The 18,217-nt window shown below is 38.1% G+C and overlaps 1 protein-coding gene across 5 annotated transcripts in view; it reads right to left on the bottom strand.

The window, feature by feature from the left end:
• Positions 1-18,217, bottom strand: part of gbf1 (golgi brefeldin A resistant guanine nucleotide exchange factor 1) — a 266,769-nt gene that overhangs the window by 135,939 nt on the left and 112,613 nt on the right. For all 5 annotated transcript variants that reach the window (XM_073025342.1, XM_073025339.1, XM_073025341.1 and 2 more), the window contains exon 4: positions 9,606-9,737. In XM_073025342.1, coding sequence (XP_072881443.1) covers positions 9,606-9,737 — 132 coding nt within the window. The remainder of the gene's footprint in view (positions 1-9,605; positions 9,738-18,217) is intronic.

Here is an 18,217-nt window from a genome sequence, read left to right on the forward strand (position 1 = left end):
AGTGGCAATTTCTTAGGCTGAACAGTCTCATTAGTCCTGTAAGTTAGCTCTACTTGGACAGGAAGAATTACAGGAAAACCAAACCTGTTGGACAAAGTCACAGTATGCATTCCACATGAAGTCAAATATCTGTGGAAAACCTAATTTGAGAAGGATGGTCAAAGGTCTACCTCATGTGGCAGAAAGGCAGGCTTTTATCCAGTGGTTCATGTTGCATTGGGATTTATCTTGAAGATGTCACACAGCAAAAATCTTGCTTGTCAGATAACCAAAATTTGTGAGAATGAGGCAATTATTCATAGACCTTGACTGATTAAAACAAAACCACCTGTCAAGATTTAAGGTAGCTGGTTTGGACTAATAACTCCACCATGGAAATTTAAGAATTTCAATTCAGTTTAAGAATTTGTGCTACATGGTTTTTATTTTGGCATATGTAGCCTGAATTCTGCCCTGCATAATTTATCAATAAATCATGCCAATGACTTCATTTTTTTTTTAAATAAACACATGGATTTTGGAAGTTCAGATGTCTTTCCGTATACAAGAAAGTGAGGAATGAAATATCACAAAAACACCTTGTATAAGGGTTCCATTATATTCTTGCTCCACCACTACAGCAGGTAAATGATACAATGGTAAAAGTCTCCATTGGTTTTCTGACAAAATATCTGCAAAACATCAATTGGCAAATGCAATACCAGGAGTCAAAGCAACAATGAAGGCACTGGTGAAAAAAAAACATCCATGTACTGTTGCATATCTTCTGAAATTTAAAAAGTATCTTAGATTGTGATCTTACCAGTAACTGCTTAAGAATTGCTTTTCCGATGGCACATAATTAAAGACAATTTCATTTCAAAGACCTACGGATTATCTACTTTCAATAAGGCCAAACTGTTATGTTTTAATACTTCTCAAAACAAGGAAAATATTATGAGAAATTATTTCTTTTAAAAGCCACACTCACATCCTATTTCAGAAAATTAACAATTTGATTTCATTAATTCTAAGGCAAAATTCTGAAAAGACATGCATTGAAGACATATTGTCCACAGGGAACAAACCTAGTTGCTCCTCACTCTCAGTTCACCAAAAAGCAATTATCACGTGACTATGAAGAAAATGAATGACATCATTTCCTGTTAATGTGGCAATGGAAGAAACTACAAAAAACTAAATTCAAAGTTCAAACAGGAACAGCTGTCAACCCACAGAAGCCATCACATTGAACAGATTCACGCTCAGGGCAGCCAGTTGACATATCCAACTCTGAACCATAAAAGATCAGCTGCAACCTCAAAATAAGCCTTTCAGATTCCAAATAACAGAAAGAACTATCAATAGTATTCCAAGACATTCAGATCAGGCAAATAAGTTGGCTGGAAGCTTTTAAAGCAGTGGCTGAATTTCAGTTGAAAGAAGTATTAAAACATTCTGAAGTAGCCATATGAAATGAGAATCAAAGTACTTAAGTACAATGGGTAGCGGGGTGGACATACATTTCTATCAAAGGAGGTGCAAGGCACCCCTCCCCTCCACTAGCCTGCAGATCACCCTTGGGCAAGGTGTAGCAGCTGCTTAGCCTCCCCACTTCCCCTCCCCGATCAGGGTGACATGAAGCCATAGGAGCTGGTGGATGGACATATGAATACCTGGTGCAAGTCCTAGTTATGCAACTGCTGCACCAGGCATTTAATCTTTAAAGAGCATTGATAATGGCTGGGGTCACCTGCCTTGTAAAAGACACTGCCAAGAAGGCAACAATGGCAAACCACTTCTGTAGAAAATGCCAAGAACAATTATGGTCAAAGTCCATGATCACCTACATCACATGGCATGGCACATAATGATAATGATGAAAGTACGAAAGATTAAGTGGAATTCCAAAAATTGCAATCTTTAGGACAACCAAGGCTCTCCTCCTTATGGCAGAGGATGGTATAAGAAGGCTACCAAGAGCTAGAGATGGATTAAGTGAATGGGGAAAAACTGACAACAGAAGTATATCAGAAAAATGTATACCCATTTTGGCAGAAAAAGTGAATTTGTATACTATCCAATTGATGAGATACTACAGACATATGACATTCAGAGAGAAATCCATGCCATCGCTGGGAGAATGTACAAACTCAACAAAGACAGTGAAGTTAAGAGTCAATGGAGGCAGAGGAGTGATTACACGATTATTTTGAACTGTGGAGTGGACCATATTCAGGCATTCAGCTTCAGATATAAATGAATATGCAACAGGTGTCACCAATTTTACCAAGACCTGTGTGGATAAGTGCATATATTTGAGAACATAAATTTTCCTAAGTCAGTGGCCCTGGATGAAACAAGAAATTCATAGTCCTCTGTGGGCTAGAGCTATGGCGTTCAAGCCCAACAATCCAGAATCCTACAGATCATCCAGGTATGACAGACGGAAGACCATCATGACAGCAAAGAGGCAATTCTGTGTAAAGATTTTTTGTGTATGATTATGACTCACATAACTCTGCATGAGTCACAATCAGATGCACAACAGATGCCATTACCTTCTACAAAAAAGTTAGAAGTTAAAGTCTGTCCCGAGCCTTCTAGGCTCATCAAGCTGGTGCTTATGCCGGTTTCCGTGGCGTGAAGTGACGGAGAGTCAAAAGCATCTACAGTGGGTACATTCTTACTGCTGTCCATTTGGCTTTTGAGCACCTAAATAACAGTAAAACATATCAGGTTGCTGTTTATCAATTACAGCGTTGTGTTCAACAGCATCATTCCCTCCATATTAATCAACACGGTTCACGGCTGGGCCTCTGCAGCCTCCTTTACAAATAGATTCTTTTGGGTGACCACTGTCAGTGCAGATCGGTAATTTTATTTCCTCCTCCTCACTGACAATCAGATCAACACTGGCACACATCAAGGATGCGTGCTTAGCCCACAGCTCTATTCTCTCTATGCTCACGACTGCATGGCTACACGCATCTCAAACACCATTTATAAACTTGCTGATGAAGCCACTGTAGTTGGCAGAAACTCAGATTGCAAAAAAGAGGCAGACAAGAGTGAGTTGGATCAGCTGGTTCAAGTTTAATTGTCATTCACTCATACATGTGTAATGCACTGGTTAAGATTTCTAAAGCTATAATGCAGGGTATTTCAGTTAGTAGTTTTCTTCTGCTGGTAGAATGTTTTGGTTTCAGCTAAAGATAAGGAGGCATGTTATTCAACTTAGGAATGTGGTACCAGCCAATCAGGATAGTGGAATTAGGAGAAGGTTCTAGAGAGAGCTGGTTGAAGAGGGATTTGTGACAGACTCTGGTGGGGTTCATGGTCTTTTGGTGAGAGACGCGGTAAAGAGAAGATCTGGAGAGACGCCTGCAGGATTCGATCCGACAGGAAGATGCGATTGCAAAGAGTGCTTCACGAGATGAAGGAGTCAAATATGGGAAGCTCTACCCATGATTGTTGATGAGAATTCAGCACATGAGCAACGGTTATTTTGAATTTCCAGCATCTGCAGATTTCCTCATGTTAGCAACGGTTATACCCAGCTTTCAGAAGAGACGAGCTCCAATGGCCATGTGCATACTTAGACTGGCTCCCAGCATATTGTAGACCCTCTCTTTAGCTTTTACATCAGTTCAATAGACAATTTCAATACTCTGGGAATATTTCAACCTATTCAAGAATATCCTGTGGTCACTTCCTATTTAACTCTTTATATTATGTTCCTTACATTTTGGTCTGCCATAATCATTTGCTCATGCTTAATAAAGTTCTGATCCCTCCACAAAATTCATCAGTGTAATGGTTCCTGCATATCAGCATGACATGAAATGACAGCCTCTAATGAATTTGAAAATGTTTTCAGTATATTTTGTTCAAATTAGGAAAGAAAGTCAATTTACCATTTTCATTCAGTAATAATAATTAAAGATCTTATCACAGAACACAATCAAGGTAAACTAACCCAATTTGAGTAAATATCTTTTAGTTGAACTGTCAACTTTTCTGTAATTACGAAACAGAGGAAACTTTGCCTCTCTTTCAAACACAGACACACACAGACACGATTTTACTTAAAAATGAATTGAGCTTCAGCATTCCACATCCCTCAAAAGGGATTACTGACGGCTGGTAACACTGTACTATCTATTATCCTTCAACAAACGAGCCCCAAGTGACTCAATCTAAAGGAGATATTCCTAGTCATATTATGTTGAAACAGTATCACCAAAGCTGAAGAATAACTGCTGCAAGTAAAATTGAAAATCAATGTTATAGCTGCAGACACAAATCTCAGCAACAATTACTTTCTCGAAGCCAATGTAGCACTAAGAGTTAACCGTGAATTTTTAAGGACAAATGCTTTTGGAGAGTATATGGATGAAAATGCAAAGCAGTTTGTTGCATGTACCAGTTGGAAAATTACATTCATTCTAATCTAAAAATGTCATCTCAAAACCAATTAAAAGTCAGACTGATTCTATGATTTTATAAAATCAGAGAAATCTATTGCACAGAAGTAGCCATTTGGACCATGAGATTCACAAAAGCTAATTAACAGCTATTTGAATTAATCCCATTTCCTATCTCCTTTTTTTGCCTGGTCTTTCAGTTTGTGGCCTTGTACATCTCATGCAGATGGCTCCATTACTCTTTCAGGCAACAAACTGAAGACCCTACTACCAGGTAGTGAAAATATTTTATTCAGTATTTCACTATTCCTTTGACCAATTACCTAAACTGTTCTCACTCATTACTAACCTCTCTGTTAATGTGAATAGATGGTTCCTACTTGCTCCAAATAAGCCTCGCAATTTTATATAGCTCAAATATTTTTCAACTCCAGCCCTTTTATTCAAAATAAAACAGCATATGAAACATCTTCAAATTTGCAACACTCTTGCACAGCTCCACCGTGTACTTTGTAGTCCTATAACATACACACTAGCATGAGACGATCTAATGACTTCAAATTGGTTATGGGTAAATTTCCCAACTCTTGCATTCTATGCCTCAACAAATAAATTTGAAAGAAACTTCAGCTCAAGGGCAAACGCAACAAGGATGTAGAATATTTAACAAATGTTCCATTCATTATAAAACAGTTTTCAACTTGATTTTTGTCATGGAAGATGTGCAAATGGAATAACAGCAAGTCCATACACTCGGGAGAATGAGAAGGTGAGCTTGTGTGTCTCATATGGGTTCCTAATGATAGCTGTGCTTGCATGTACACATACACACTAACACACAAAAAGTGACAACATTTTGAACAAGAGAAAAATCTGCAGATGCTAGAAATCCAAGCAACACACACAAAATGCTGGAGGATATAGCAGGCCAGGCAGCATCTATGGGAAAGAGTAGAGTTGACATTTCGGGCCGAGACCCTTCATCAGGACTGGGCATGGAAATCACTGAGGTGTGGGCTCAGAGGGCAAAGGTGATGCCCAAAGGTGAGGACAGAACTTTCTACCTCAGAGAGGGGAAGGTCAGAGGGGATGGTAAAGACCCAGCATGGATGACAGCTGGGATCAGAGGGGAGAAAGGGAGTTGGGTGGTGTCAAAGGAGAGGCAAAGGTTGGGGTGTTCAGGGAAGGTGGGATAAGAGGACGATGGAGTCTCTGAGGATCCAAGAGCTGGCAGTGGGACCTGAGAGACACAGGATTGCAGAGTGGTGGTAGGGGAAGGGGAGACAAGAGTTCAAGTGGCAGCACGTAAGGCCCTGTCGGTCAAGGCTGGAGTCGGAGTTGGTGGTTGAGCAATTGGCCCCTTGAAGGTATCTGAGGTTGTTGGAAAACGCATTGATGATGGTGGAGTCCAGGTTCTGAATCTGCTCAGGGTCGTTAGAACCATTGAGATTGGCAGCATGGTCTGGAAACATCCATGCCTGCTGACGTTGGAGATGGCAGGTTCTGTAGTCTGTAGATGTGCGATCTTCCAATCCTTGCAGGATGTGAGAAAGTCTAAGAACCAGTGATAGAAAGTGTGGATTTGGCGAAGGATAAAGTACCAGATAGGTCAATTGCAGGCAACAGAGAGTGTGTCTTGGAATTGTGAAAGTGACCAGGATAACAACCCCAGGTGCCTCCTCATGGTGCAAAGCATGGCGTGGAGAATGTGGTGGGAGAAGCAGTCGATTAAATGTGAGTACCTGGGAACCTCAGAGAGTCCGAATCGAGAAGCTTGAAAATGGATAATGAAGCCATGTGGTAAAAGACGGCAGTGAAGACACGTTCCCAGGAAGGATAAGTGACTGTGGTAGCAGGTCTGGGTGAGCACATGATCAAAGAGTTGGAGGGCAGCAGAGTGCTCCAGAGCAGAGTTGAGGGCAACATTTTGATTTCAGAACTGGTCCTTTGACTCACTCCCAGATTTGCATCACTTTAGAAGTTTTCTCTGATATATCAAACGATCTCTGTGGTTCAACTTGTTCGTATTTAAAAATTCAAGATTGTTTAATGTCATTTCCAGGACACAAATGTAAAAGAGAACGAAATAATTGTTATTCCAAATCCAAGACAGTGTAAAAAAATATACAAAAGAGAAAATAATTTTAAAAACACAACAAATATCGATTAATTGTATGTCCATAAAGTGGCAGCAGACACAGGAGTGTCTGTACATAAGCTGCTTCTGAGAGGAAATGATAAAGTGGTGGTGGTGGTAGGGCTGTGTAGAGGGGTGGGTTAGTGGGTGGAAGTGTTGGTCAACCTTAGTACTTGGGGGAAAGTAACTGTTTTTGAGACTAGTGGTCCTGGGATGAATGTTATGCAGCCTCCTCTCTGATGAGAGTGGAACAAACAGTCCATAAGCAGGGTGGGTGAGATCCCTCATGAAGTTACTGGCCCTTTACTGGCACCTTTCGATATATACACATCTTTGATGGTGAGTAGGCTGACTCTGGTGATATGTTGGGCAGTTTGCATACCCATTGTAGAGCCTTCCTGTCCACCACAGTGCAGTTTCTATACCATGCAGTGATACAGCATGCTCAAATGCATTGGTGAGCTTTCCTGCTTGTGAGGAATGTGTTCTGACAGATTGTGCAAGATGGGCACTCCCAGGAGTTTGAAACTGCTATAACCAGACAGAAAATAATCAGACATTAAAATTAAAGCAGTAAAAGCTAAAGCAGAATTGAGAATACAATGCTACAAACATCCACCAAATACAAACAATACAAAGGCACATAAGGTATTACTGCTGTACTGTTGACTAGGAGTGAGATTCAGCAACCGCTACTGATGGACAATAATGAAGAGGTCATTGCCCACTGTGGAAGAGTTGTGCTTCTGCAGGCTGATGTCTCCTTCCCATTGACCTTTAGACAGATTCTTCATTTTAAAAGATAGATTCAGTGTGTGCTTTAGACCAATTTAAGCTAAGTGACAAGTAGGGGATTCAAATAAATGTAAAATGCCTCATATCCCCTCGTCTTTTCACTAGTTTTCCCACAGAAATTCATCTAAAAAAATATTCACTTGGTTTCACTCTGCACCTTTAAAAACAACCAGAAATGTCAAAAACTCAGTCAAAAAATACAACAAATGGCGATCAAACAAAATTTACAAAATTGTGTCTGGAAGGAAATGCACCATTCAATCCAAACCAATTCTATGTACAAAACTAATGTTCTCCAAAAAAAAATTTAAATGAAAATTTAATTTTAATGCACACTTACATTAGGGCAATTAATACGCATTTTCTTATTCTAAGAAAAATAGGCTGTAGAAAAATGTGAAGTTTTGTGACTCCACCCAACCAACTGTTAATGACCATAAATTTAATCTAATTTGGGTCACTATCAATTTTCTAGCCTGCTTCACATATATGTTTCCCTTTTAAATTATGAAAGGATTAAATTCTGTCTAAGTGGCTAAGCCACTTACTTCAAGTCGGTGACAGAGGAGCCGGGTTACGCAAGTACAGAACTAGATTAGGTGAAATCAGAACCTGTTTCAACAGAACAAGCAAGTAACTTGCGCATTACATGCAAGTTCACCATAAACACTTAAAAACATGCCAGTGAGTTTCTGTCACATGTAATTCTCCCACGATAGAAATTAATGTGATCAGTTGAATAGTGTTCTGGTCAGTCAAGGAATGGTTAAGTTGCACCTTGAGAGATTGGAACACATTGTATGGACCATCTGGTCTTTTCTAGCTTTCTGTCTGAGTGTTTGAATATCACATAATTCTATTCTAATTCAGTACAGCTACCATAGCAAGTCAAAATATTAAAGTGCACAATGGAAGTTCTTCAGGAATTCTTATGTACAATCTCCCAAGCCCTCCCGCAGAATGTTTATTCATCACTTCACTGCCATTGCAGGCAAATAAATTAGGGTTTGCCCTTCTCATCAAAATTCCCTTCCAGGATTCCATGAATCGTGCTTTGTTTGTGAATAGTATCTGCTATCTCACATCGTGCCTTAAACACAGCACTTACATATAGCATATAAAATATATACACACAAAGAGCTAAAATATATACTTCCAATTAAAAAAATACAAATTTCTTTCACTGACAAAGTACACCAGTTAATTCTCCATCTGGGGGCAGTGGAAGTGATGAGAAGAAAAATACACAAAGACAAGTAAATGTCAGTGTAAATTGAAATAGCCCTGTGTAAATTTACCAAAAACAGTTTTATGACAATTAAAACCCACACTAAAACATTCAGGGAAAGAAAAATGTATATTTCAACATCTCAAATAGTTTCTCACTACATTCCCTATCATCACCTCCACCTCAAAAAAAAACGGAAGGTAGAATAATTGCACCTTTTTAAACTGTGGGCACAGCTACTACCTAAAATGCTAAAGAAAGCTGCATATTAAGCACCAATTATCATTTTATCTAATATCTAACAAAATACCTCTTCTACTGTACTTAGAGCAATACAAAACTCTCTTTAAAGATACCAGGAAAATCATCTTCAATGATAACACATTTTTTCCTAGAAATTCTGTGCATTTTTAATAAAGGCACCACCACAAGAAAATAATGGAGAAATAGTTTCTGCCAAGTGGAGAAGCAGCAAATCCAGACCACTCTGCTAAAAATAATAGCAACAAGGATAAGAAAAAAAATAAAAGAACCACCATGATTTCAATCTAAATCCCAGCTCCAGCAGTCTGCTAATTAGGGAGATGGAGTAGGGACAGAAATGTCTCAATAAATCAAAGTAAACCATTGAATTCAGTACACTGCTCTAAACTAAAGAGAAAATTGTTCATGGCCATTAAAAGATAAAACATTTGAAAAATTTACAAGCAATGATTTTGAAATTGGTTAATCTCAGAACAGCAGTGTTCAAAAAAGCTAATGCACAGCATGTTACAATTGCTTACCATTAAATATTGGTATCTTTAAAAGGAGTTTTGTATTGCTGTAAGTACAGCAGAAGAGGCTATTTTACAGTGATAATGAGGAAAAAAAGTAAAGCTGAGGTGCCATTTCCAAAACACACACATTGATAATTACAAATGTGAAAAAAAATCAACCTCAAAAATTCATGACGGCAGGATACCTTGGAGAGCAAAGTAACAACTATCATTTTTGAATGGTGAGCTATGTTCATAATTCAGCACTAAAATACACGTACCTATCAATCCATACGAGAGGAACTTGTTAACAGATGTTAGTGCTAACCCAGTGATCGGTCCAGTTGTATTTTCCGATCTAATCACCTCCAGAAATGGTCGAAGGAAAACATTTGGTTCTATGACTGAAAGCTCTGCAAGAGAAAAGGAAGCCTGCTGTGATAACAAATTCCAAATAATCAACTACAACAAGACATATTAGAAGGATGAATATTTAAATAATCATTGTTGTACTACATCCTTTTTTGTAATAGATTTTATTTCAAAAGCTAATGCACAGCATGTTACAATTGCTTACCAATTGTTACGCGGGTAAATGTATATTCCATGCCACTTACTAAAACTTTCTAAAACATAATGCTTTTGCCACACATAAACTTATAGCTGTTTAATCTTCTTCTGACAAAACAATGGGTTTCCACCAATAATTATGTGGGAACTACAGCATTCCTTCTTCACACAGAAAGCCACAATTAACAATGCAATGAATGACCATTTATTTTACCTTCAATGTTGAAGAATGGCATGGAATTAAGTTTACCTTGTTCTTCAATTGTTAAAAGACGCGCAAAGAGGATCTTAATGTATTGTCCCATTTGAAGGATTCCTACTCTTGTATTGCAACTAAGCTTGAAACTGGTTCATAATTCCTGCAGCCAAGCTTGAAATAACACCTTGCTGACGGAAATCTTACAAAGGTAGGGAAATAATACTTAATGATCTCAGATGTCATTTGCCTCTTGCATTTGTAATAAAAGGATTTTTATATGAAAAAGATGCTTTTAAATAGTTAAAATATAAACATTGGAGGAGACATGCAAAATGAGTTTTATAATCATAATGAACTAGATAAATATAGCAATTATTATGCAGCTGTTCGGCACGCAGGAAATGAAAGATCCTTTTACATCAGAAATATTGGAAAGGGCACATTTTTCTTGCGATTGTCTGTTTAATGCACAGAATGAAATAAGATAGTCAATTTCATTGAATTCTCGCAATATTGCAGAGCAAACTATGCTTCATTTTCCCCTGATGGGTTATTGGCATTTACATTTGGAGATGTCTGCCAGTCATGGGGTTTGGACATAACTGTAGTGAACCTCCCTGTCTCACAGCATTTGAGTGAAAAACAGATGTGTCTGGTCCATTAATGTGTGGCATTTAAAATAGCCACATACCATCACTGGTGATTGCTGTACCCAAACAATCTAACAATAAACACTTGCAACATCAAAAGCTGACCAAAATGAGGCATGATCCCATTAATATTTCACATCCATAGCTGTGATACCAATTAAACTGTCTTGTCACCTCTCATTTACGGTTCTACAGTAGCTTTGATACATTGCAGAGGCAAGTATAAACCCTTAAAATAGCTCATCAACTGGTATCCATTGGCATAAATAGCAAGAAGCCTCAATGCAGATCTCAAATGAACAGCTGGACACACTTATGGCTAAAAATCTCCCAAATTATGAATTTTTGAGATCACCAGTATGACAGAACATACAACATTTACTTCAAAATAAATAGGAAAGCAAAGCATGTACTACCTATCTCATTCTATTCAGGGAATCCCAAATGCCAAATTATCACTGGTTGCTTGTAGGAAACAGAACAACCAAGTTGTGCCCAGACTCCCATAAAGAACTATGTGACAATAATCAGTTATTCCATTTTGAGTAATGCTGGATGAGGGACAAAAGTTCAGAAACAGAGACAGAGCCAATTGCTTTTTCTGAAATGAGAGTGCAAGAGAAAGCAGTCTGAAGAGAAAAACAACATACTTTCAAAGAAAATGGTGAGATCAGCAAGATAAATTCCCACACAATGATAACAAAAATGGCTTAATACAATGAAATATACCAAATATGCTTAAAGGAGCAACAGGTTAAAACATCATTTTAAAAAAACAAAAAAAAACACCCATAGCATCACTATGAAAGTATATGGCCACAAAAGCAAATAATGCTGATACATAGACTTAAAAACCTCAGTGAAAACTTGAGATTTCATCCTAGCATAAACACTGAGCAACAGTGGATCTTCGTTTTACTGGTAAATGATTAACTTGCAGCTAATAAACACATTTACAGTAAACATGTAAACTGTCCTCCACTCTAATTTTCCAGGTACGTTCATTAATGGGTGCTTGGCAGGGTCCTTCTCCCACTATGAATGACTGAAACCTGGAAATTTCAACAAATCCAATCCCCTTAGGAATAAACCTTCACATTCAGTTAAATTTTCTGACAAACAGAATTCAAGGCTCACTTTTTTGTTAGCTGAAGGCCTTTTCTTCCCCTAAGAGCTTGATAATTATTGTGGTGTATGGGAAAATATACTGTCAAGGCACTGAAAAATTCAATTCTTACTGTAATCATTTTTCTCCATCAATTCTATCGACTAAGTCTTTCATTATGAGTTCATTTCTGTTATTAGATACAAGGCCAGCAACCAGTCATTTTTATAAATTAACATATGGTAAACCTAAACGAACACGATGAAGCAAATGAAAACCTAATTATTCAAACTATGCCTGTAGTCAAATCAAATTTTACGATGCGCCTACTAACACTTTATCAGGTCATGTGCCTCCCAGAATCAGTTATTGAACAAATCTGATCTCCCATAACAGAGTCTATTACTGTAAAGGGCTTGGTTAGCTGACACTTAGTTTTGACTTCTGTATCCAAGGAAATATTTACTTGCTTTGAAAGACATGGAAAGTGGATTTAAGACAGATTCCTTTGATTGGGGGAAGTTCTATGAACAGAGTACGAGTAGATGGGCCAATTCTCATTAGAAATTAGGAGGAGGAGAAGAGATCTCACAAGAACACAAGAGAATTTTGACAGAGTTTGAAAGGGGAATGTTATGGGGATATTCACCCTGACTAGAAAGCCCAAAATATAGATGCATAATCTTTAGATAAGACATCAGCCTGTTAAATAAGATAATAAACTTTAACATTCAGAGGATTACAAATTCTTGGATTTGACCACCTCATTAAGATTGTTGGATAGTCAAATATTACACTTATGGTAAGATCAATAGATTTTTGGAGGGAACAGTAGGAAATTAAAAGTGTATGAATGCAGATGAAATGGAGGATCAGACAGAACTTACTGAATGACTGGTCAAAACAAAAGAGATGATTCTGGACTTTGGGAAGCAACAGGCTCACCACTCTCCATTGCACATCAATGGCTCTACAATGGACAGAGTGAAAACCACCAAGTTTCTTGGTGTTTACATAAAAGACAATCTAACCTGGACATATCCTCATTAGTCAAAGCAGCCCAGAATGTCTACACACTCGGAGGCTGTATCTCCATTCTAACAACTTTCTACAGGAACCCCATTGGAAGTGTCCTGTCTGGCTGCATAATTCTATGGTATGGGAGCTGCAAGGCATTGGACCACAGGACCCTACAGAGGCTAGTAAAGTCCACTGAGAGGATCACATAGATCTTGCTCACACCCCCCAAATCACTATTTCTGAAATTTACCAGGAAAATTGTATACAAAGAACCCAAACCATCCAACCCACAATCTCTTTGACCCACTACTGTCAGAAAGACAGCACAGGACCATCAGGTCTAGGATTGCTGGACTGGGGCAACATCTTCTCTCAGGCTGAGAGACTAATGAATATTCTGTCACCGAGGTCTCGTCACTTGGACAGCAAGCTGTTTACTGTAGTATTTACCTGTACCGCAAACTATGTACATTTTGAATTATTTTTTTAAACTTATTTAGGCTGATATTTTGTTTTATGTCCTGTGTGTGAGATACATGCTTGGTGGGTGCACTGTGAGCTGGGAGGTTTGGTTGTATATATTCATAGTCTAATGACAATAAACGAACTTGATATAATAGTTTCAAGGGTATATACCCAACTTTAACACCATTTAGAACATTTTCATGTACTTGAAAATGAAATTAGCCTTCCATCACAGTAATGATTTGCTTCACTGGTGCAGACAGGCAAGGTACTTACAACATTTTCTGTTCACATTTCCACTCTTCCAACATAAATGGTACCTTGGCCTTATGTCATGATTAAGAGTTTAGTTAGAATGACTGGGATTGTTTTCCTTAACACGGCAACAGTTGCAGCAGCATTTAATAAATATCTTCAAAGATGTAAAGGATAACAATGAGGCACACAGGAAGTAAAAGCTTTCAGTGACAGTGGGAGTGGTAAGCGCACATTTATAATAATAGTCAAAGAGCTTCAGTTTCAAATCAAAAGAGAGCTTTTAAAGATTTGTGAACAGGGATATAGAATGCACCACCTAATATAATAGATGTGGGAAACTGATTCAATGGTAACTCTCAGAAAGTAATATCTATACTTTAAAAATCAGAAAGTTACTGGGAATTTGCAAAGATGTGTGTAATTGGGCAGACCTTTCAAAAAGCCATGACAGACATGAGCTGAATGGCAGTGAGAATTCTGGTTAATGACACATCTAACTATGAATTTACACAGTGTAGTTCTGTATGTCTGCAGTCTTCCGCTGCCGTAGCCCATTCACTTCAAGGTTTAAGGTGATACGCATGCAGAGATGCTCTTCTGCACACCACTGTTGTAACACATGGTTATATACTTTATTTATTTAGACACAGAATGGAATAGCCCCTTTGGCACTGCCCAATAACCCCGACTTAAACTGAACCTAATCACAAGATAATTTACAATGACAATTATCTATCAACTGGTACTTCTTTGGACTATGAAGGAAACTGAGCATCCAGGGGAAACCCACACAGTCACAGGGAGAACATCCAAACTCATTATAGACATTGGTGGGAACTGAACCCAGGTTGCTGATACTGTAAAGTGTCATGCTAACCGTTATGCAACTGTGCCAGCCTAATTTTTTTATTTGTTACTGTTGCCTTCCTGTCAATTTGAACAAGTCTGGCCATTCTCCTCTGACCCATCTCATTAACAGGGCATATCTTCCCACACAGAGTTATTTGCTCACTGGATGTTTTATTGTTTTTTGCACATTCACTGTAGAGTAGTGATTTCTAAAGGGGACAATTACATGTCCCAAGTAGGGTGTTAGGGGACATAGAAGTCATCGGGGACGTTCAAGATTCTTGGGGGAAGGGACGCAGCAAGTACAACCCTAACTGACTGACCATTAGTAGAGCGGACACTTCCAAAAGGATGAGGCAGTGGAGCATAGGAAGAACGATAGCTCTGCAAGCAGTGAGTACTCATCATCACAACACATCTCAAGCTCAGCAACCTCATCCAAACGTACCAACCAAACAAACATTATTGGGGATGCATAAATTAGCAATCAGGGTGTGCAAAAGTTCCCTTTGAATCACAGCACAGTAACAATTCGTGCAATTTAACAGTTGTTAAGTCAAGTACACCCTCTCAACATTCTCCACAAATCTACAGAAAAAAGTCGCACAATACAGTGCTATTCAGAACCAAATGATGAAATAGAGCCCAATCAGTGAACCTGCTGACCCTGAGGATTCCTCTTGAAGTGTTCAAAGAAACCTCAGCTTCATATGTGTGGTTAAGAACCATCTTTGGGAATTATGAAACCTTATGTGATTAGTCAATCATGCTAACTAGAAATAGCAAATAGCTTGCCAAAGAGCACCTCTACCCTGACTAACATTCAGATTCCAATCTGAATCCTTGTCAACATAATTTTCACTGCTGTAATCGTCTTCATCTTTGCCTCGCTGTTCTTTTGCGTGCCACAACCATCGTTCCAACTCGCTGCAGTCGACAACAAGTATGGCACCCTCTCTCTTAGACGCTGATTTGCAAGAGCACTGCTTACACCTGCAGTCACTGAAGGATTTTCAGAATCAATTCAAGGATCTGAACGATCTGGAAATTCCAGACTGGGTAATTAACCTATTTCTTTGCAAGGTGGAAGAACAGGAAGAGAGCTGGCAAGAAATTATTGAAATTCAGAATGAAGCAGCAGCAAAAATGCTTTTCAAAAATGTCGGCTTTTGTGGCATGTGGCTTTACTGTCATACAAAGTTTCTGGGTCTTTGGAGAAGAGCCAAGCTGCTCTTCATTGCATTTCCATCCCTCTACCTTGTAGAAAAAGGCTTTAGTGCAGTGAACAACATACTCACAAGCTTGGACATTGTTATGCGGAGGGACTTAAGACTTTTGCTGTCACAATTTGACCCACTTATTTCAACTCTTGCTAAAAAACATCAAGTTCAAGGGTCACATTGATATCGAAGCTATTGTACTGTGCAGAGGTACTGTGTAAGCACAGGGGTGCCAGAAAATATACTGTGCTCAAGAGGGATGTTGGCAAGTCCAAAGGTGCTTTATGGGGGCATTGGCAAGTATGAAAGTGCTTTAGGGAGTTTGGGGCCAAAAGGGGTTGGGAAACACTGCTCTAGAGACTGTTGTGCAGACTGTTCGTCCCAGATCAGCAGTTTCTGAAAGGCTCAAACCACCCCATCTGGCACCAATCATTCCACAGTCAAAGTCACTTAGATCACATTTCTTCCCCATTCTAATGTTTGTTCTGAACAACAACTGAACCTCTTGACTATATCTGCATGCTCTATGCACTGAATTGCTGCCACATGATTGGTTGATTAGATATTTGCATTAATGAGCAGGGATAGAGGTGTACATTATAAAGTGGCCACTGAGTATACACTACAGTGAAAGCAGTGGGGGTGAAGAAATTTTGCTCTGCACCTCCCAACCCAAATTGAATGATGCACATCATCTCACTTTGCAAAGCTACAGAGTCAGTGTGGGCTTTCATACCAGACTACAATTATGCAAGCTTAATATTTATGCAAGGTTGAACATGTTCAAACAAAAGTCCAAATTTCCTTTGTTAAGTAACCCAAAAAGTCTACAGTAAAATCTGTTGGACAAGTTTGAGAAATCATTTCAAGCAATATTTGAATGATCAAAAAAAGCATGTTGCGCTTTTCACCAGTTACTTGTATTTGGTGTTTTAAAAACCTTAATTCCTTTGCAGGAAGGAGAAGAAAGTTATCAACTCAATTGCATTCATGCTCATTCAACTGTACCTTAAATATCACGTGGATAAAATCTCCTAAATCACTAATTTGCAATTATTTTGCATTTATAACTCCAAACTCTAGTTTTATGGAAAAATCTTTATCTTTCATATCAAATCTTTACGAGGATTGCCCTTTTTTTTAAAACGTGACTGGTTCAAATCTTCCTGATAGCTCACATAGTGGTCCTGTTCCATTCTTCATTCTTCCTTTTATCAGCAACAAATCTCCTGTGGTGTTGATCACAAATCACTTGAATTTGAATACACAGCCACTTAATCAACTGCTAAGGTGACTACGGTGAACCTGGACTATCACTTGTAGACAGTCCTAAATAGACCATCCTGGTAATTGTGTCTTTTAAGAAACTTTTAATTTTCTTTAATTTAACTTTAACTTTAATTTAAGTAGATAAATTGCACATTGTCTTAAACTGACATCAATACAGCGGATGAAGAAACCTGAAAACTTCATGCTTAGCAATGTTGTTTGACAAATTCATGGAACAGCTTCCATGATACATTGCACAGGTTTTTATTTACTCTGATTTGGATGTTTTCAGCCAAGCCTGTATTGAGGTTGCAACAAGTTTCACCTGATGAAATACTGTCTTCATGCAACATGTCAAAACTATTGGAGAAAAGAATAAAACTACAAAAATACAAAATGTTGGAAGCACTCAGCAGATCAAACACCATTTGTGGAAAGAGTGTACATTTTGGATTTTGAAAAAAAATTTACTGCTGTTTTTCTTTCCAGAGATTCTGCCTGATCTGTCAAGTATCCTCAGCATTTGTGCTTTTTTGTTAGAAATTTCATTGCTCAAGGACTCTTTTAGAGATATGCCAAAATGAGCACCCATTCCTAAGTGACAGTATTTATCTACTTAAAACGCTGCAAGAATTTTATATAACTGAAGCAGAATATGGCTCCTATCAATGAGGGTGACTTTTTCTATTCAAACTGTACAAAAGTCAATCACTTATGAACAAAATACTTATTTTAAAGTGATTGCAACAAGGATCTGATGTCAAAAAAGTAATGATGTTGAAGAACGAAAAAAATCACTAACAACATGATTTCCCCCCTTTCTTTCTTGCTGAGTCTCTTTACCACTACAACTGAGAGCTAACACCAATTTTCTGACTCAATGTCAACTTTAATTAAGATGAAAATTCATGGATTTTTTAAATAATTTGTCAAATAAGTCTTACCACAATAGCTATCTAAAGTTCCTGATAATTTTGCTCATTGCTACTCAGGATTTTTTTTTGCTTCTTTTCAGTTTATAGCCAAGATTTACATTGACTTTACATGTCAAAATAATTTTTGTCACTCCTTTGTGTGGAATTAGTTGATAAATCCTTTAATTTTACTTTTAGCAAGCTACATTAAGCAGACCCCACTTAATTTGATGAAAAATATCTTCAGGCTATCAGCCACTAATAACAGCTATTTAATGGAAACAGAAAAAGTGCACAGAAAAATATAAAACAGGTAAGAACAACATTCAAGAATTTTGAGAGTCACGAATCACTGAATGACCTGATCCAGCTTT

The sequence above is a fragment of the Hemitrygon akajei genome, chromosome 21, assembly GCF_048418815.1.
Source record: "Hemitrygon akajei chromosome 21, sHemAka1.3, whole genome shotgun sequence".
NCBI classification, from domain to species: domain Eukaryota; kingdom Metazoa; phylum Chordata; class Chondrichthyes; order Myliobatiformes; family Dasyatidae; genus Hemitrygon; species Hemitrygon akajei.